The sequence below is a fragment of the Mangifera indica genome, chromosome 14, assembly GCF_011075055.1.
Source record: "Mangifera indica cultivar Alphonso chromosome 14, CATAS_Mindica_2.1, whole genome shotgun sequence".
Taxonomy (NCBI): domain Eukaryota; kingdom Viridiplantae; phylum Streptophyta; class Magnoliopsida; order Sapindales; family Anacardiaceae; genus Mangifera; species Mangifera indica.
Window position 1 is genome coordinate 2,322,075 of NC_058150.1, and position 20,338 is coordinate 2,342,412.

The 20,338-nt window shown below is 34.3% G+C and overlaps 3 protein-coding genes across 8 annotated transcripts; all 3 read left to right on the plus strand.

Annotated features, from left to right (window-relative positions):
- The first annotated feature begins 1,192 nt into the window (after window positions 1–1,192).
- Window positions 1,193–4,929, plus strand: LOC123196451 (dolichyl-diphosphooligosaccharide--protein glycosyltransferase subunit DAD1-like). The gene is made up of 5 exons (XM_044610492.1): window positions 1,193–1,377; window positions 1,468–1,515; window positions 4,195–4,282; window positions 4,370–4,413; window positions 4,690–4,929. The coding sequence occupies exons 1-5, from the start codon at window positions 1,294–1,296 to the stop codon at window positions 4,771–4,773; spliced, it is 348 nt and encodes a 115-aa protein (XP_044466427.1). The 5' UTR covers window positions 1,193–1,293; the 3' UTR covers window positions 4,774–4,929.
- Window positions 4,930–6,543: 1,614 nt separating this feature from the next.
- LOC123196283 (glycerol-3-phosphate acyltransferase, chloroplastic-like) lies at window positions 6,544–17,398 on the plus strand. 6 transcript variants are annotated; one of them, XR_006497677.1, is made up of 14 exons: window positions 6,544–6,940; window positions 8,420–8,517; window positions 9,782–9,868; window positions 10,003–10,100; window positions 10,439–10,496; window positions 10,755–10,856; window positions 10,951–11,012; window positions 11,112–11,222; window positions 11,770–11,848; window positions 12,164–12,283; window positions 12,363–12,476; window positions 12,766–12,944; window positions 13,117–13,270; window positions 17,380–17,398. XR_006497677.1 is itself a non-coding variant. In XM_044610251.1 (13 exons), exons 1-12 carry the CDS (start codon window positions 6,646–6,648, stop codon window positions 12,898–12,900), a joined length of 1,359 nt encoding a protein of 452 aa, XP_044466186.1. In that variant the 5' UTR covers window positions 6,544–6,645; the 3' UTR covers window positions 12,901–12,944; window positions 13,117–13,527. The 6 variants fall into 6 exon arrangements, 2 of the variants coding, with proteins under 2 accessions (XP_044466186.1, XP_044466187.1); XR_006497675.1 differs by lacking the exon at window positions 17,380–17,398 and adding an exon at window positions 13,717–14,100; XR_006497676.1 differs by lacking the exon at window positions 17,380–17,398 and adding an exon at window positions 13,724–14,100.
- Window positions 15,493–19,610, plus strand: LOC123196284 (alpha/beta hydrolase domain-containing protein 17B-like). Its single transcript, XM_044610253.1, has 5 exons — window positions 15,493–16,639; window positions 17,380–17,416; window positions 17,575–17,811; window positions 17,926–17,973; window positions 18,539–19,610. Exons 1-5 carry the CDS (start codon window positions 16,320–16,322, stop codon window positions 19,031–19,033), a joined length of 1,137 nt encoding a protein of 378 aa, XP_044466188.1. The 5' UTR covers window positions 15,493–16,319; the 3' UTR covers window positions 19,034–19,610.
- The last annotated feature ends 728 nt before the right edge of the window (window positions 19,611–20,338 follow it).

Genomic DNA, 20,338 nt, shown 5'->3' on the forward strand with positions numbered 1-20,338 from the left:
AATTAAAAAAACATTACCAATTATTAAACTAAGAAAACGAAACCAACCGGTTCTGGAGAGGCGAGACGGAGCGAGGGAGAAGGGAAGGTGGTGAAATGCCGGGGAAGCAAGAAAACACCATCATTTTAGGAATTGGGATTGGCGGCAGAGGGAGAAGGAATAAAAAGAAATTCAGAAATGTGGTAGCGAGTAACGGCGAAGAAGCAGTTCTACTAATAACAAGGCGCCAAGCTTGTGTCGTTGTTGTGGTCTCTCACATATAATAATTAATTCCAGTAACAAAACTGAGAAAGTTCTTGGTTTTGCATCTCTAGACGGAATATCAGCTTCAACCTCTGCCACAAACAAGCTTCGTTTACGCATAGTGATTTTCAGAGAAAATGGAAAATTAAATAAGATAACATAAATGAAGAGACATATTCAGTCACACCCAAGGCTTGATGAAATGCAGAGTCTCACATTTAAGTGTGAGAAAACTAATTTTCTGTAAGTGCCAATTTTTTAAATATTATAATATATAATGTAAGTGGGGTGTAAGTGCCATTTTTTAAAATGTAATATGGGCAAATTGACATTTCTCTAATTTTATTTTAAAAATTATCAAATTCGTCTTATATATTTAAAAAATATATACATAATCTTAATAGTTTTAATATAACATTTATTATTTAATTTATTATATTTTATTTAATTTTTTAGACAAAATTATAATTTTGAAACTATTGAACCGTATATTGAAATTTAAACATTTTAAAAACACAATCTTTTTAAAATTTTAAAAACCGTCCAAATTTTTTTTTATCACCATTAAATTTTTAACAAATTGCAATTTTTAAACTTTCGGAGGTTTAAAATATATTTTTTATTTTTAATATTTTTGTAAAAAATTTAACTGATTAAAAATTAATTTTTTCAAATATAAAGGAATAAGAATCTGCCTTTTGCTGAAAAATTGGCCAAATATTAATTATGACCTCAGTAATTATTATAATTTTAATTAATTATCTATAATCTCTCTTGAGCATTTACTTAATCTTTCTATAGATTTTGCTTAATCACCATTGTAAGGGGAGTTCGGCTGTCAACCGGAGACTCAGAAAAAATATTTTTAATACAAATAAGGCGCAATAATATTTAGCCTAAATGACGATATTACCCTTATACTTAGGGTGCGATATTCACAAGCAAGCGAGCAACGAGACTTTTCATTTGATGTTAAAAGAGTGTGAGATTGGTACTTGATCTGCGTGGTTGATTTGGAGGAAGAAGAAGAAGAAGAAGAAGGGATTACAAATGGCGAGATCCACCAACAAGGATGCACAAGCCCTTTTCAACTCCCTTCGTTCTACTTATGCCGCCACTCCCACTACTCTCAAGGTCTCCTGGCTGTTATTTATAACGTGTTCGTCTCTTCTCTGATTATAATGTCACTTTTTATGCATTCTTTGTTGTTCAATTTGGATGCAGATCATCGATCTCTATGTGGGTTTCGCCTTTTTTACCGCGCTGATTCAGGTACCGTCACTGACGTTTGTTTCCTGACTTTTCTCCGACAATGGCAGTACTTTCACGTGATACATTTGCATAATTTGGATTGTGTTGTTTGGATCTTTTTGGTTTTGGGAGAGATAAAATTTGCAGATGGCTTTAATGATCTCAAACGGCTGATGCATATTTTTATATCTGTTTAAATTAATATATGTTTATGTTATTTAAAGTAATGATATTATATTTGACATTAGCTAATGATATTATTACTTTAGTATTGAGAGACCAACCAAAGTTCCTACCCCATTGGTTAAGGAGATTAAGAAGAGAGCGCAGCCATTTGTAGATTAAGAAACTATGAGTAACATTAGTTGATGATCCACTTTAACAAGTTGAAAGATGGAAGCATTAGTTTCAAAAATTGAGGCCACAAAAGAAATGGCAGGTGGTAGGTATTGAAAAGAAAACAATTACTATGAAATCCAAGTATCTGTCAGTGATTATGCCTTAAAAGTGATCCTAAATGCTCTGGTGGCTGAGGAAGTACAAATTTATAATCATGTCTGAAAAGAATGGATGTCTAGAAAAGACATTTTGAAGAGTACTTTTTTTCCTCAATTGCATTGGTTCAGAATTGGAAATTGTAAACATATGAAAAGGCCATGCACTGTATATTCCAGATGCATGAGCCTTGAGGCCAAGTCTCCCTAAAGGAAGGTCATTGTAAGTATGTCTTCTAGGATCAGGTTGTTAACTGTAAAAACTTTAAAATTTTTTTACTCATTTTGTGACCCCCATTCATCATGATTACCATAGGTAATTGAACAAGCCAATGAAAATCATAAACATTGTTTTTCATTGCCATAGGTAGTTGACCTAATTGTTTGTGAGTATAATAAAGACTTTTTAATGACAGAGGAGTTAAGAGATAATTATAAAACTGTAGGGATTCATTTTGGTGGATTAGCATAATCAATCTATTATGTATGTGACAAAATTCAATTACATGTTGCAAATGTTAAATATATTGGAGTATGCGTGTAGATACATTTTGTAAATGATAGCTTATGTTAATGAGCTATTTGTGTGTCTAAATCTAGTAATTTGATTTTGACAAATCTAACATCTATTTAATGTATGCTATGAATCTAGAATGGGATGAGTTTTTTGGTATTTAAGTACTTGGAAGGTATCTACCCTCACCAGTATATAAATGAGGGTTGGCCGATTAAGCTTAATCATGATTTTGGTATCTTTGGGCAGATGGCATTAGCACTCCCACTTGCACACCCTTGGTTGTATTCTCACTGTTATCTATTTTAATCTCACCAGCAAGCTCTCCCGGTTACTGGGGACACTCTAAATATAGATGAGTTTGCATGATGCAAATTGTTAAACTTGTAAATTGATTGGCCCTATTTTGGTAATAAGAGTTTTATAAATAAAATGTGTACTAAAGTCATATAAACACATACCAAAATTTATAGAATCTATGATGACCACTATGATTTTTGTTTCTTCTTGAGAAAAGAAAGGAGAAGTCAGTGCAACATGAGTTTTTTATTGGGAGTCCTACTCTATTCAAGAGATTGAAGTGAATCCACTCAATGGTAGTGCCATGCTCATTTAAATATGAGTTATCCCATTACTGGGATAACCCATGAAACATGTAAGGGATACATTAGCCATAATCATGCTACTAAATTTTGATGTGCTAAATCACTCACTAACACAATAGTGATCACTAAGCAAATGGGGTTACACACAATGCTCTGTTATATTTGGCATTAGCTTTATTTTAGTCACATATTTCTATGGTTATATGTTATTAAAGTAATGACATTAGTGGTCTTCAGATCTGTTAATCAAGGGTGGCATAAATTTTGATGCATAGATTATTTTATTTCATTCAAGAAGTTTCATAGTGTGTGTTTGAGTTACAATTATTGTGATCACTGGGGGATGTCCTTATTTTAAAATGATGTTGTAAGTTTTTAGTTCATGTGTCCAGCCATGATTTGTTTATCAGTCATGTATGAAGGGTTTGTGAAATTAACATCTTTCAAGTCATGCTGTTTGCCATGAGGCTGTGCAAATGGCCAGCCTTGAACTGCAATAGATTTGATGAAATGCTCTAAGAAATCCATTTAGTTAGTTTGATTGTTATAACTTCCCCAGTTATTAATCTTTTACTTACCTGTCACAAGTGCTAGTTTAGTTCCACATGAGCTTCTTTAACTGACTCTCTGTCATTTATTTATTTATATTTTCCGGTTTTGGGCTCCAAACTGGAAACTTAATGTTATGATGTTACTGCCTAACCCTTTTTATCCAACGTTTCTGAAGGACAAATTAGTGTAACCACTACCTGTAGTGGTAAGGGCAACTTATTTGTTACCAACATAGAAGGCTCCCATTTGGTGGAGTCTGCTCTATTGAATGGGCTTGGTTATCACTTAAATATTACAACTATTTAGAAGTATAGAGAATATACAGAGGTTTGGATGATGTTATCAGTTTAAGTTGCTCTTTTCTTTGTTTTTAGTGTCCTTACGCTCTCTCTGTCCCACTGTCTCTGTCAACTTTGTCTGCTTGGTGCTATGAGTTTGTTTATTTACTAATCTGCCCCACCTCTGTGTTTTTTTACTAACTTGGCCAAGTTATTTTGTCCTGTGCTGATATTTTTCTAATTTTCTCGAATGACAGGTGGTGTACATGGCTGTTGTTGGATCTTTCCCATTTAATTCTTTTCTCTCTGGAGTACTTTCTTGTGTTGGGACAGCAGTCCTTGCTGGTAAGTAATTTATGACATTTGGTGTGACTAAAATCCCTGTTATAATTACCAGAGTGGTCTAAGACTGATTGGTGTTTTTGGCTGCAGTCTGTCTCCGCATCCAAGTCAACAAAGAAAACAAGGAATTCAAGGTAAACCTTATTCTTTACATTATGTCTTATGATAAATTGTCTGTCAAATCAATGGAGACTGAATATCTATATTGAACAAGAAATTCCAAATGATTTGGCAAATTCACTATCCAGGACATCTGTCTAGCATTCTTTCTTCAATCCTCGCCCCTTGATTGTCAACAAAGTTCAGGGGGCTTAATTTATGGATTTGAACATATTTCCATTTTTTGGTATCTTAATTTGATACTATTCACTTCACAGTAAGTTGATATGTCTTTTTAACTCTAATTGCAGGATTTAGCACCAGAGCGAGCTTTTGCAGACTTTGTTCTCTGCAATCTGGTACTGCATTTGGTGATTATGAATTTCCTTGGATAGGTTTCTTGAGTGTCATGCAGCTTTAGAATGTTATTTACATATTTTATGACTGCGAGAATTACTGGCATCAGTACTCTATGACATTGATGAGAGATTTTTCTTAGGTCACAAACTTCTATAAATGAAATATAGAAAGATAGTTGGGATTTTCACCTTGTTTACTATCATTGCCAGAACTTTGCCCTGCTGCATCTACAGAATCAGTGATATTCCTTTAAACAACAAAGGGCTTTTAATTTGGCCTTCAAACTCAGAAGGGCTTGTTTAGGAACCATTTAATTTTAGGTTTAGAATGGAAAATCAAATGGAATAGCTTGTTGTATTGCATTTGCCTTCTTTGTGTAGATATGGGATGCCAATGAAATATTCCTAAACGAACGTAACCTAGTTTTGAATATTTAATTAGATATTTAGATAATATGTTATTAAATATTATTTTATCTTTAATTTAAAATTAATTAAATATATAATGATTTATTATTTTAATATGTAATTAAATATTTAAAACTAAAAATAATTTTGCATATTTTCACAATTGGCATTGACAAACATTTTCCCGCAATGATTTTGTGATCCTGAGATCAGTGCATTATAATATGTTTCATTAATTTCATAATCTAGATCGTAAATTTTTGGCCAAAGGACTAATATATGTTGTTTTCTTAAGTTTTTCTCTGTTAATTTTAAAAATCTCATTTATCCATTTGTGAGCGGTTAAAATTAACAGCTTCAAAGACAAAATAGTCATTTTGTCTGTATTATTAAAATAAACTTAAATTTGATTTTATTTTATCTCATAAACCCTAAAAATTAACAATTTCTGTTAACTTAAATTTTCAAAAAAAATATTTTTTCTTTTAGGGTTTTTAATTTTTTAGATTCAAATTTTCGGTGTTGTGTCTTTCTCTTTGGTGACGCCTCTTTCTCTTCGACAACGTCTCTTCCTCTCTGGTGTGACTAGTCTTCTTCATTGATGACTATGCTTAGGAGAACCATCGAAAAGAAGTCATGCTGGAGAGGAAGAAACGTCGTCTAGAGGTCGTCAGAGAGAAAAAAACGGTGTCAAAAATTTGAATATGAAAATTAGAAACTTTAGAGGGGAGAATGTTGTTTTTTAAAATTTGGTTGAAGAAAAATTATTAGTTTTTAAGAGTTTAAAGAGAATAATATAATTAATATATTTATATAATTTTAATTGTTTATGAATAAGTAGGTGGGATTTTTAAAGTTAATAAAAAAAAAAAAACCGCATACTTTGTGTGAGTAATAGTCTTTTGGCTTAAATTTTTTTATTAATGTGATGGGAACGTTTCTCACCCTATAATCATTTGTACTTCAGAAAAAAAAAACTTAAATATAAAAAATTATATAGCCAATGAGTGGTCCCACGTCTTCAAAAGCGCCATCCACCGCCAATCGACACAAAAATTCACATCTACATCACGTGTCGCGACACGTGTCCTGATTGTCTCCCTTAACGCTCAGCACTTGCTTATTCGTTGATGTCAATCACGTGCCTCTCAAAGGAGACAATATTCCCTGTCGTGAGCGCATTGGCTTTGCTTATTTCGCCAATTATGTCTTGCCACGTTTCAGTTTCTTTTATAGTTTGACATAAAGGTTTAGAGCTTTTCAAAAATAAAGATAAGATCAACGGTTTGATTTGACATCAAATAAAACCTTTCTGAATCTTGAACGGGGGATGATCTATGAATAGAGTAGGGTAGTAGTAGGGGAGTACCCTTTCAATTTGCTTTGCCTCCACTAGAAGAAATCCCATTTTGTTTGTACGCCGTTCTAGATAAATGGAAAGAGTGAAGGAGGTTGTTCTCTCCCTCGCAATCTCAATCCTCTCTCCTGTGAGGACGGACTATGTCTTCTTTGTCTCTCACATTCTTCACCGCTTTGTCAAGGGTTTCTTCCGTTCCGTTATCGTCTTCTCTCAACCTCAACCTCAACGTCCCGCCTCCTTTTTCTCTATCGTTTCAATCCGGCCCGCGTAGGTTCGCTTCTTTCAAGCTCAAAGCAATGTCTAAGATGCTTCAGGATGTCGAGTCCACTCAGAAGGCTATCGTGGCTACCAGTTCTGCTCAAGACAAAGACAAGAAGTCTTCCTCCGGCGAGGTGAACCACTCGCGTACTTTTCTTGATGTTCGTACTGAACAAGGTCAGTTTCTGTTGTTATTGTTTCCTCTTGTTGTTTCTTTTACGTGATTGGTGAATAGGAAAGAATTCTGAATGAAGACTAGCACAATATATGTATCTTATTGTTTCTCTTGATGTTTTTAAATATATGTTTCTTATTGCTTCCTTTTTGGTGTTATGTGCATGATTGCTGAATAGGAAAGAATCTAATTCAGCATATGCGTTCTTGTTGCTTCTCTTGATGTTTTGATTCCACGAATACTTGATTGCTGAATAAGAGAGATATCTGGATGAAACTGTATATAGGCTTTTTGTGATGTTTCATTTACATGATTGGTGAATAAGAGAAAGTTTCTGAGCGAAGAGTAACGTGATATATGCTTCTTTGTAACTTATAAGTTACACGGTTTGAGTAAAGGCAACGAAAAGCTAAATCCACAAGGCTAAAATATTCCTGGTTCAGTCTAATGAGGGATTCATATCTTATGGAACTTCAAGAATATGCGACTGTTTGTTCTTTGGTTGCTATGAATGCATTTTTTCCCTCAACTATTATCCATTAAAGATTTTTACTAGGCCTGATGTATGGAAAATGCATCTGTATATATCGTGCCTGTTATGTAATTTTACTTATGGTTGTATGACCGTTTAATTGGAATATGATCAGGTTTTTGCCAATAGTTAATTGATCGAGGGTTTTTTTGGGAATCTGGATCCATTTAAGATATTGAATTTCCTATTTATAAATAAATAAATAAATTAGAGTGCAGAACACATTTAGAGAGTCAGGAACTGCATCTTAAATGCCCAGCATCTAATTCAGTTGTAGGACTTAGAACTTTTGACTAGTTGTCAAGTGAGGAATTATAGAGTTTATGTATGTTTTAGTTTTAGCCTGGCTGTCTTTTATGACCTCCTGTGATAAATAACTTAGCAGATCAACAATAACTATGGACTCACCAAATCCAGAAATTGGGATAGTCAAAGTAAATTTGGATGCATTGGAAGGTCATTTACCCTTAGAGCTGTTCGTTAGTCTCAATTTTTTGCTTGCTTTTTGAGATGAACTGTCAAATCTCGGTGGAATCTGTTCAGTGCTACTATATGTGCAACTCTTTTAAATTCTGTTATATTAAAATTTAGAACAATGTGTAATAGTCTATTGAGCCAAGTTGCTGGTTCATCTAATCTTTAATAACCTAAAAACTGTTCTATTAATAATGTTATGGTCACTTAAGCTGATTAGCACTTTCCCTAAAAAGAATATGGTAGGTAAGGATTCAGGGCCATCTTCTTTGGATGTATGATTTTCAACCATGTTAAAGTTAATGTTGAACGTATTATTTTAAGAAACACAATATCTAGATAGAGGAAGAGAGACTTAAGAACTCCATATTCCATAAGATAAATGGAGCAACATGCTATGCTGCTGTGAGAAATATTTTTATTTAGTTTTTTTTTGTTTGTTTTGCAATAGTCTATATTATTTTTTTCTCTGCAGAACTCTTATCTGGAATTAACAAGGAAACTGAAGCAGGAAGGCTGTCTTCAAATCTTGCAGCATTGATGGAAGAGTTGTATCACAATTATAAAAAAACAGTAAATAAATATACTTGAATCTATGCTTTAATGTACATATTCATGTATATTCTAAATGTAGACATTGTTTTTGGAATGAATAGTTAACGGGCCTTTTTCCTTTTCCCCTGATAGACTATTATTTTATTTGTTCAGTTTATGAATCCAAAATACTTATGATATGCTAGTTGGAACCATGAAATAAAAATTGGCTAAAATAAAGTTGATAACATTTGCTATTCTACTCTGCCAAAGTAGTCACCAGAAACTTCATAATGTTATTGTGCCTTTTTAAGAAATGTGACCATCTGTAAATTTCATCGATTGCTTTTGACATGTGAAGAGCTTCTAAAATACCATTAAAGTATCTTTACTGATTCTATACATACACTTAAAATCAATCAAATAGTGGTTCCTGTTATTTCAAAGCATCATCCGTCAATTGATAAAAACATTTAGATCTATTGTGTTGATTGTTATATGAGCAATTAAGTGGTCTACTGATTTGGCATATGTAAAACCTTCAGATTTGAGAAGCTGTTTGTGTGAAATTATTTCCGTTATTGACTGATCTCTGGATTTTGATGTTCTAGATTTACTTGATGTTTATGTTCATTCTGTGATTTCAGTGTTTCTTTGTTTGGTTACCCTCCTTTAGAGTTTATTTTATTGCATACAACTGATGTGAAAAAATTTTGGTTGGTAGTTCGGTTTACTGGAAACTTGATGCTTAGTGTTTGCTTTGCTAGAACAGAATTGTGACCTGTATTTTATGCCTTTCATAATGACAAAAGTGATTGGAAGCTCACATTCTTTTATATGATATACATGTTAACAGGCTGTAAGTTTTTAATGATTCTTCATTATATTTTCAGTCCAGTTAGAAGTCAGTTTGGGTATGAATATAAACATTGACCTAGACAACAAGAAGGATAAATGTATGCTTAGAAAATTATCTTGGGGCCAATTTGAGTTGTAAGTAGAAGAAACATGTTAACCTGCGAAAGTTTGATGAGTCTAAATGTTCCTGATATGACGTGCTGCCTAAAGATTTCAATATTTTTGGAAATTTATATTCTGGGTTTGTTCTTTACTGGTTACCTGAAACTTCTGAAAAGATGAATAAAACTTGCAATTTACTGTAGGATTCATTGTAGATAACTTTTATGTGGACAAAGAAGATTTTACTCATCTAGGTTATTATCTTATCTTCTAAGTACTGCTTGTACCTTTCTGGCACATTATGATTTGCTATCAAGTTAATGTTAGATACAATACTTTTCAGGTCTTCAGCAGTGGAAAGCCTGGGGCTGATGAGCTTGTAGTGTCAAACATGGCTGTGACATTTGATCGTGTACTTTTAGATATGGAGGTAATTGAGATTACTGCATTAAGATGTCCATTCCTTTGTTGTGTATTTCTTTCCTCTAATATCTGGACAGCTGCTATATGTTTTATTTGAACCTTGTCTATGAACATTCTATCAACATAACAATAATATTTCAGGAGCCATTTGAGTTTCAGCCATATCACAAAGCATTGAGAGAGCCGTTTGACTATTACATGTTTGGTCAAAATTATATTCGTCCTTTGATTGATTTCAGGTGAGCCTAAGAGTCTTCTATTTTATCCTTACTCAATATGTAGTCTGTACAAATTTCTATGAAAAACTTGGTATGTGCTAAAATTATAAAATTATCTTTCAATAACAGGTGAAATAGCATGTTTGTTCTTCTTGTTGTGACTGCTTTTATTAAAGTGTTCTTTCCTGAATTCGTTCCAAACCTACTTCCTGCTGGGTTAATTTTCCTGTGGTTCTGTGAGTTTAATTTTGTTCTTCCCAAAGAGGCAAGCAACAGCAACATTATAATCTACAGTTTATAGGTTAATCCCTTTTCTTTTTTCTGTCACTGTCGAATAATTGTTATGATCTTTTTTGCAGCAATTCATATGTTGGCAACATCTCCTTTTTCTATGAAATGGAACAGAAGCTTCAGCAGGTACCCATAATTAGTGCTTATTTCTAATTTCTTTTTTTGGGTTTTTGGCACTGACTTTAAACATCATTGAATTTTGTTTTGTACTTCATTCCTTCCTAATTGTTGAATGAAACCTCCTGTTTGTTACAGAAATAATATAAATTGTTTGTCCTTGAATTTAGTATTTATTAGTTCTGTTGTACACATTGTTTTTCCTTTCCATTACAAATATCCTTGTGACTTCTTATGTATTTAGTACTTACATACAATTGATTTCAGGGCCACAATATTGTATTGATCTCTAACCACCAAACTGAAGCAGACCCTGCTATCATTGCTTTGCTGCTCGAATCAACAAACCCCTATATTTCAGAGAACCTGGTAAACCAAACACTTTTTTAGTCCCAACCTTCTGTAAGTAGTTTTCATTTATCTCTAAAATGCTAATAACCAAAATTTACCTATATTACGGCAGATTTATGTAGCAGGCGACAGAGTTTTAACTGATCCTCTTTGCAAGCCCTTCAGCATGGGAAGGTACTGGTATTATAACATTTTTTTGACAGTGTTTGCACTGTGTTATGCCTAATTGCTGGCTAACTATAGTCATATGAATTTCTATTTTGTATGATCCAGGAATTTAATATGTGTATACTCAAAGAAGCACATGTTGGATGCCCCTGAGCTTATTGAGATGAAAAGAAAAGCCAATACACGAAGTTTGAAAGAGATGGCGTTGCTTTTAAGGTGCCTTTTTCTGTCTTTTATGTTTCTCTGACCAAAACTTGGGACCTTTTGGTGGTTTTTATTGTGGCTTGTCGGGGTTATTCATATCTTGTATTCCTCATTTGTTTCCCCGAGCTTTTGAAAAAAGAAATGTTAGTTTTTAAGCATTTTGTCTGTCCTCACATTGTTTTTTTCCTCTGTTCCTTTTTAATTGGTTTGAATTACAAAATCATCGAGATCTATGTGCATATTTTTGGTGTAGTCATAAGACCTAAGATGTATTTCTTATTTCTAGGATCTAATACTTGATTGTTAATGAATACCGAGATTCTTCTAAGATAATTCTCTCTAAATCATTCTCTCTTTCATCTATGCATTTGGTTTAGTTTTCTTAATTGTAATTGAGGTGATCTCTTGTTTTGTTTTTGCTATTCTTTGATTGCTGGTTCACTTGCTTGTAATATCCTTCACTGACTTATTAAGTCGTTCTTATCATTTCTATTAATTTGCATAAGGATAATCTATACTTGCTAGTTGCTACAGAGTGATTGAATATGTTTGACGCCAGGGGTGGGTCACAAATAATATGGATAGCTCCAAGTGGTGGTAGAGATCGTCCTGATCCTGTTACTGAAGAATGGCATCCAGTAAGCTTCTATACCCTTTTATCCTACAAGTTCCAATAGAGTCTGTTTGATACCATATTTGTGGGTTTTATAGAAAGGTGAAAAAGCTTTTGCGGTGGAATGTTTTGTTTATTCAATGGATTACCATAGTAATTTCGGTTGCTTTTGGCTGTTTTTTTATATTGGGTGCCAATACTCTTTCTTTTTATAGCATCAAATGAGGTGTTACCTAAAATCTATGCCCATTAGTGACAGAGTAACTAAATCATTATCATTTTATTGAATATCATATCTTTTATGCCATTATGTTCGTACCTACTGATATAAGGGTGTCAGGCACCCTTTGATGCTTCTTCAGTTGACAACATGAGAAGGGTTGCAGAACATTCTGGTACACCAGGACATATATATCCCTTAGCCCTATTGTGCTATGATATCATGCCCCCTCCACGCCAGGTGTGCCCTTGCTCTTTTACATAATATCCTTTTTTTCCTATGCCATTTCTGCTCTTGTAACTCGATTGCATTTTTCTAGGTAGAAAAAGAAATTGGAGAGAGAAGGGCGGTATCCTTCCATGGGGTTGGATTATCAGTGGCACCAGAAATCAGCTTCTCTGATATTGCTTCTACTTTTGAAAATCCTGAAGAGGTTGGTTAATTGGGCTCATTGACCTTGCACCTTCCTAGTCTAAACAGGACCCGATAAGTACCTGTTGATTTACATTTACATTATTTGGTGAAGTTACTTAAACTAATTTTTTGCTTCTTTTGAAAAATAACGAGCATTGTATTAAGTTAAACAAATGTGCGCACACTTGTATAAACATGAACATAGTAATTATTGTCAAATCACTATAAGTTTCGACATATCCACATCACTCTTGTTTAATATTTGTCATGGATCACCATTTTGATCATTTATACTGTTGTTGTGGCAGGCCAAAGAAGCTTATACACAAGCACTGTATAATTCTGTGAACGAACAGTACAATGTGCTGAAATCTGCTATACATGGAAAACAAGGACTAAAGGCATCAATTACAAGTGTGTCTTTGTCACAGCCATGGAATTAGTCAAAACTTTTGGATCTGTATGTCCTGGCTTCGTTAATGATTTGGTAATCCCTAATTCTGTAACAGCTTATGGTTTTGATTAAGATGATTGAATTAATGGTTTTTGGGTGCTGTTGGGTGTGGAACAATACTCAATTTCTACTCGTCTTTGCGAACTTTGCTTGATTTACTGCTGGCTGAACTTTTTCTTGCATTATTTTTTAAATTTTCTGGAAGGCTGCGGATAAGTTAATACTGGTGTACTGCAAGAGGAAAGCCTCAATAGTCACTGATGATTTTTTTACTGGAGATCACATCTCGCAGAGTGTCTCATTTAACCTGTCCTGAGTCCATCAGAATTGAAGCTGCTGCCCCAAAAATGCAATTTCAGGTGTGCATTGTACAGGTCTTAATTATTTTATCAGCAATTTACTTGTATATTTGAATTTGATGTGTGATAATATTCTTCAACTAATCAGCTCAATTCTCATTCTTTCATCTGTAATGGATATATAATATCTTTTGACTTGGGGCAACAATTTGTACTCTGATGTATTCGAAAAACGCTGCTGAACAAGTGAATTTATTTACCTAGTTTTAGATGGATTTAAAAAATAAAAAAAGACTCACTGAAATTTAGAAGTTAAAGGTCTTGGGATAGTCTATATTAGAAGTTATTATGTGATATTTTCTTTCATTTTAAGAATGAGGCTATTGGCTCCTTACCTTTTATTACAGTTGACTCAATTACTAGTGTTAAATGGTATTCTTTTAGTTGTTGGATGTCTTCTTGAGAAATATCATTTCAATATAATATATCTGAACAACTATAATCAGCGACTAGTTGTAGGATACGCTATCAAGTACATCCTCTGTCCGCTATGTATCAAGGAAAGCAAATAGACTTTTCATCTCAAGATAGTGAGAAGACCTATGTTCTAAAGTAAATACACCAATATCTTCAAAGAAGATTTTCTTATTTTCCTCCTTGCAACAAGGGAAGACATCTGTCATTGCAAATATTTCTTTTTTAGTTCACATAGAGTAGTGATATATCCATAGAACCATATTTGAATTACGAATTTCAAATATTGTTATTTGAATGTAACTTATTATAGGAGAAGGGAGACCAGAATTTATTTAGACTCACTAGTAGATCACCTCGTTGCTTGTTCCTACACATCATTTTTTGTTATACTATGAGCTTAGGTTTTCTGATCATTGAGTATTACATTAAAAATTTTGTGCCTCTTTTATCTTTTCTCTTCAATTATGTTATTGTCCACTCCGAGTTGTTTGGTTCATATTGCCATGTAAATCATGAGTTGAAGCACCTACGTTTTGACTACATGTGTCTATACTACTCGCCCTCCATCATTCACTGGTTGTTGGTTGCCTTTCTCATGTTGTCAGCAAGTCGTATGCCCCATGATCTCTATCACCATCCAATTGTTACCATTGTGACAATGTCATGCGTCGTGGCCCATGTCGCTAGCGCCATCAGTCGTGCGCGCACCAACACACACAACTGCATGCATCCATATCGTGCCTTCTTTATGTCCACATAGCAGTGCACCACCCTGCCACCATTCTAGCATTCATTGCATCCAACGCCTAACGGCCCTAACCCTTTGCCAATCCCTCACTATTCCGTTGCCACTCTTCTGTAGTCAGGTTCATTGTTTTTTAAACATTTTAATTTAGGTCTATGCAAAGATGTCTTTCAAACCCTTCTACCAAATGGTTTTCATGATCAGAAATGTACTTTCCAAATTTAAGAGTAAATGTGGTTTCATCATTGATCGGATAGGAAATAGTGAGTCAGCTTAATAAAAACTTGGTATGTAATTCATAGTGGTATTGAATACAATATTAATTTAACTAGTAGTAACAAAATTGGGTGGCCGTCACGTGCTAAGCAAAACGACAACAAAATTTCCCTACTTTTATTGGCTCTGTCTGTCTGATCTCGTTTCCCGAAAGAATCAGTTATCAGTTGAACTTGAATCATCCAACTGACGGGTCCCCCTCCCGCAAATTAGATTGTGCATGAGTCAAAGACCACGCGCCACCCTCCTCTGCTTGGTTGGGAAACAGTTGCAGCTTTCAGTTGGGCAAGTGGGGTTTTTTTTTTTTTGGTTGCAATTATAAGGTGCCACAAATGGGCACATCATAATCCAATTTCCATGTTAACACCCTCACTGCTGCCAACTTTCACTCATCTTACATCACTTTGCCCTAATTGATATTTTGTCTCATTACCATCATCATTTTTTTGTTCGAAAAATTTTTATTTGATTCAGACTATCCATTTGAAGTGAATTGTTTCTGTCAAAATAGTTAAAACTTTGGTTGGGGTTTAAGAGTTTATGATTTAATGGTCGATTTTATTATTATTATATTAAATAAATTAAAATTAAAATTTTAATAAATCTGTAATGACTTTTAAACTGATATTCTGTTCTTTGTAACTCTCGGTCCTTATATAGTTATACTTCTAAATCTTTCAATATATAAAATTTATTTAAGAAATAAATAAATGCCAACTGCCAACTTGATTACCAATTCCTTTAATTAAGAAGTTATATAAAATCACTTGAGTGACAACAAATCCAGTTTACATAATTATGTCTGAAGTATAATAATAAATGTGAAGAATCTCCTCCCAACAAAATAATTTAATACATCTTAGAAACCAAGGCAACTGCAGTGAGTGATGTTAATCCATGGGAAAGAAAACAAAAAATAATAATAATCGCTCTTCAGTTCAGCGAGTTTGGCTCTGCTTGATACCCGCAAGAGAGTATCCACACCCCCACTCCCCCCCGGCTCTCTCTCTCTCTATCTATATCTCTTCTTCCTCTCTGTACAAAGTACAACTGAGTTTCTGTGTTTCTGACACGCAATTGAAGTCATGCACACACAATCTTCTGTTATGAACCCTGTTTTGAAGTGAAAGCACGCCTCAACTGATTGTGACTGTCTTCGCTCTTCAATCTTTGCTCTTTTCCACCTACCAAATTTTCCTTCTTTCTCTTTAGTCGCTTCATAATTCATATTTTGCCAGCAAAGACTTTCCCTCTTTCTTTTGCTTGTAGTTTTCCACATCACGCTCTCTTTTGTTATTGTTACTTCACTGTTGAACAGTGGCGTCTCGGCAATATCTTCACCATCTCTCGCATTTCATGACCACCCCGCTCTGTCTGTTGTAGTAATATATTACCCCACTTGGTTATGTTTCATAAATCTATCTAGACAAAGATATAACCCGTTACCCTAGAAATCTCACCGCCACCTTAATCATTTCTTTGCTCTTTTTCTTTTTATCTCTCTGAATAAAAAGGCATGGGGCATTGAAGGAAACCCCACATTTTCGTGTACTCAAGCTTGTTGTTTCTTCGATGAGTTGGGGTTGTGTTGAATCTTGGGTGGGGGGTTGAATGGGGTGTATGTTTTCGCAATTAGCTGCAAAGTTTGCATTTTTCCCACCGACTCCGCCTTCATACCAGATCGAGAAGCGTGAGAATGGGAAGCTGGTGGTGGTTTCTTCTTCTTCAATGCCTATTCCTGTTGCTGATGACACTTCTTTGGATATCTTGTTGATTGATACTAAGCGTGGCAACAAGATTGTGGCTTTCTACTTGAAAAACCCTTATGCGAGACTCACTCTTCTCTACTCTCATGGGAATGCAGCTGACCTTGGCCAGCTCTATGACCGCTTTGTCCAGCTCAAAGTTAATCTCAGAGTCAATCTCATGGGGTTAGTATTATTTTGTTTGAAATTAATGTTTTTTTTTTAAATTTAGCTTTGTTTTTGAAATTAGTGATTTTGCTTGATGTTTTTCTCTCTCAAAAGCCTGTTTATGCAAAGGCTAATCTTGTTTGTTTTATATGAGGCTTGTTTCATAGATTTTCTTTTGTGTTATCTTAGGCTTAATGAGAGAAGTTTTTTCTAGCATTTTCTCTTAGGTATGTTTTTTTTTTTTTTTTTAAAGTTTGGTCTTAGATCCCTAATTATGTTAGTTAAATTTCAAGTTTATTCTCCTAATTAGTGGCCATTTCATTCAGGGCTATCCAATAGTTTTCCACTGAAAATGTGGTATAAAAGAAGATCGTGGTTTTGTTTTGTTGTTTCTAACTAGTCCTTTTTCACCTTCTTATTCTTCATTTTAACTTCTTATTTTTTTCCTGCTTAAAGTAAATGACCATGATTTACTGTTTTACTTGGTTGAGACAGGAAGCTATACATAATACATTGTTTGTTCCTTTGAATTTCGGACCTGTTAAACACTGTAGAATAACATTTATCTTTCACTTTATCCTGAAGAGATGCTTTTGTTTGTCATTTCAGGCATAGTATTTCTATAATTTAGATCTTGAAGAAGCCTCATCCTTCTCTCTTCTTCATCTTATTTCTTCCTTCTCTGAACCACATTTGCATTATGGCTTCGACCCTTTTCTTAATTGTGTGATAGTTGATCTGAAAATTTCATAATGCAGATACGATTATTCTGGCTATGGAGCCTCTACTGGCAAGGTAGTTTCTCAATCCCCTCATATGAATATGCTTAGCACCATTGGTTTTTCAATTGTAGCAGCAGTTTTACTTTCTGGCTTCATTGTTGAGTTTTACAGCCATCTAAATTGTGTTGGTTGCTGTAATCGAATTATTTTCTGCCATTTGTGATTTTACAGCCAAGTGAATCGAATACATATGCTGATATAGAGGCTGTTTATCAGTGTCTTCAGACTGAGTATGGAATAAGCCAGGAAGACTTGATTTTGTACGGGCAGTCAGTTGGCAGTGGACCAACACTACACTTGGCTTCTAAATTGCCCAGGCTAAGGGGTGTTGTTCTGCATAGTGGCATTCTCTCTGGCCTTCGGGTACTCTGCCATGTGAATTTCACATTTTGCTTTGACATATACTCGGTAAGGATCTCACTGTCAATTACCATCTGCTGATCGGCATATATCATGCTAGGATGCTCTTATATGCTCTATTTGATTTGTACTTAGATTGATTCATTGTTCTTGTAAATACAGAATATCAACAAGATTCAGAAGGTGAAGTGCCCTGTGCTTGTAATACATGTAAGTATCTTCAGACAAGTGCTCTTATCAAGTGTTTGCATTTTGAAAGGTTGAGATTTTATATTTGAGTCTTAGTTTTGAAGTGTGAGGAAATCTTGAAAAATGCTTCATTTTCCTTCTACTTCAGTGAAATGCTCTGAAGTCAGAGTAAGAAGACTGTTTTACAACTTTGTGTTTGTAAGGCTAATTAAACTTCCTCTGGTTGATTCATCTACTTAGGCTTTGTCGGCTCGTTTCCATTTAAACTTCATTTGTCAGTTGCAAGATCACATGTTATGCCAATTCAATGGAGAATTTGGCATCGCCCTTAGATTTAAGCATTCTGATTTGTATAGAAGAGAAACTTGGTGAAAAAACACATTGTCATGTGGAATTTTTCTACTTACAGAATACCCTCTTAATGCTTTTCTTATGGTGTCCAAAAACATTGACTCATCAGTGGTTCATCATTAGAGCATGTAACCAATCCTTCATCTATGTTTTCTGCACTCATTCTTCATGGATATATTGTAATAATTTTCAGTGGTGCCAAATTTTTTTATGGGGCTACGTTGAAATTTCACAGGGCACAGAAGATGATGTAGTGAATTGGTTACATGGAAATAAACTATGGAAAATGTCCCGAGAGCCATTCGAGCCTTTGTGGATCGAAGGAGGTGGGCATTGCAACTTGGAGCTATACCCTGATTATATCCGCCATCTTTTCAGGTTTATTCAAGAAATGGAGAACACTAACACCAAAACCCGCCTGAATAAGATTTGGCAAACTGTGCTTTTACCAAAACAGTCCAATAATAAGACATCAGTGTCGTCAAACAGGTGCCGTTGGATAAAATGCTGGAGGCTTAAATGCCCAGAATGTCTGAAACCCGGTTGCTGCAGCATAAAATGTTCCGGGAAATTGAAGTGCCCTTCATGTTGGACACCAAGCTGCGGAAAATGTTGCCGGATTCCAAAATGCCCTTCATGTTTGAGGCCTTCCTGCAGCTGCTTAAAGTGTTTTAACTGGCGATACTGTGCAGAGACAAAGAGTGGAATAAGCAGAAAACAGGATGGTTAATGGTGAAAATAATGTGCTTGCAGTGGCTGTATAGATTGCTCAAACTTTCTAACAGCGCTCTAACCTTGTGCAATTCCGTAGAAAACAAGAGGAATTGAAGTAGTTCTCTGATAATTTAAAAAAGAAAAACAAAGAAGGCATAACGGGACATTTTCTTGATAGACATTCTGCTTGCATCTCGCTTTCAACATAATTTATTTGCTCCTACAATTTCTCTCTTTGGCACTTTTTCCCCCTGAAAATTGACGGAATGTGGAAAGCGCCCAATTTTTTTACTCTGATACTGAAGGCGAGTCCTAGCACCCCAGCTAGTAAAAACACAGTCCAAACTACAATCTAATTGCATTCTAGTTGAGCCGAGTTTAAATTTACTTAAACTTGAGTTTGACTCGATTTGAATAAAATCAAATTTGAGGTCATCAAATTTGTTTTAAAGCTATTTGAGATAGATTAGTTTAAGAGGAGTCAAACTCAGGTTTAGCTTAAGTTCAAATTTGAACTAAGTTTTGAGCTCAATTTAGTATTAAAGTAACGTTGTTTTAATGTGTATTGATTAAAATAATATCGTTTTAGTTTATTTGTGTCGAATTTTTTAAGATCGCAAATTTAATTAGATGAACATCCCTAAACCTTATTTAGTCAAACTGATCTCACGGAATCAAGGGCTGTATGGTATGTTAATGCTTTGAAGATAGTATGTTTACCATAGAATCACAGTTTGTGGTCTTTTCTATCTTCTAAAACTGAGATTGGAGCTACAAATTTTAATGTTTTTCACTCGAGTGACACACAATCCCACTATGTTTTCCTAGGGCAAGCAAGAAGCTATTACATTTTCATCTTGTTAACAAAGATACGCCAGAATAGAGTTTAGTTGACAAGATTATGCCATTACGGTGAGAAGAATCTTCTAAAGGACCTCAATGAAATTCCATTCCCAAGCCCAGTTCCTGGCATCGATTAGGTTAGGTTTAAAAGAGGACTCATTTTCTACACTTCCTATTTTGCATTTTTTAATGAAATTGCATCTCTATGGATTCAAATTCACATTAGAAGTTGTTAGTTCAAATAATTAAATCATTTATACTTAGACAATAATATTGTTAGGCTAATCATACCAAGGGTTAACAAAACTGATAGAGTATTAAAATTTTCAAAGATAAGATTTAGATTCAAACTTTTGTCATGTTTATGAAACTCTGATTTATCTAATGTAATGATTGTGAATTTGATCATAGTATCTCAGATTTATTTGTCTAATCAATACGGGCAAGTCCCAATTAATAAAAACATATATATATATTG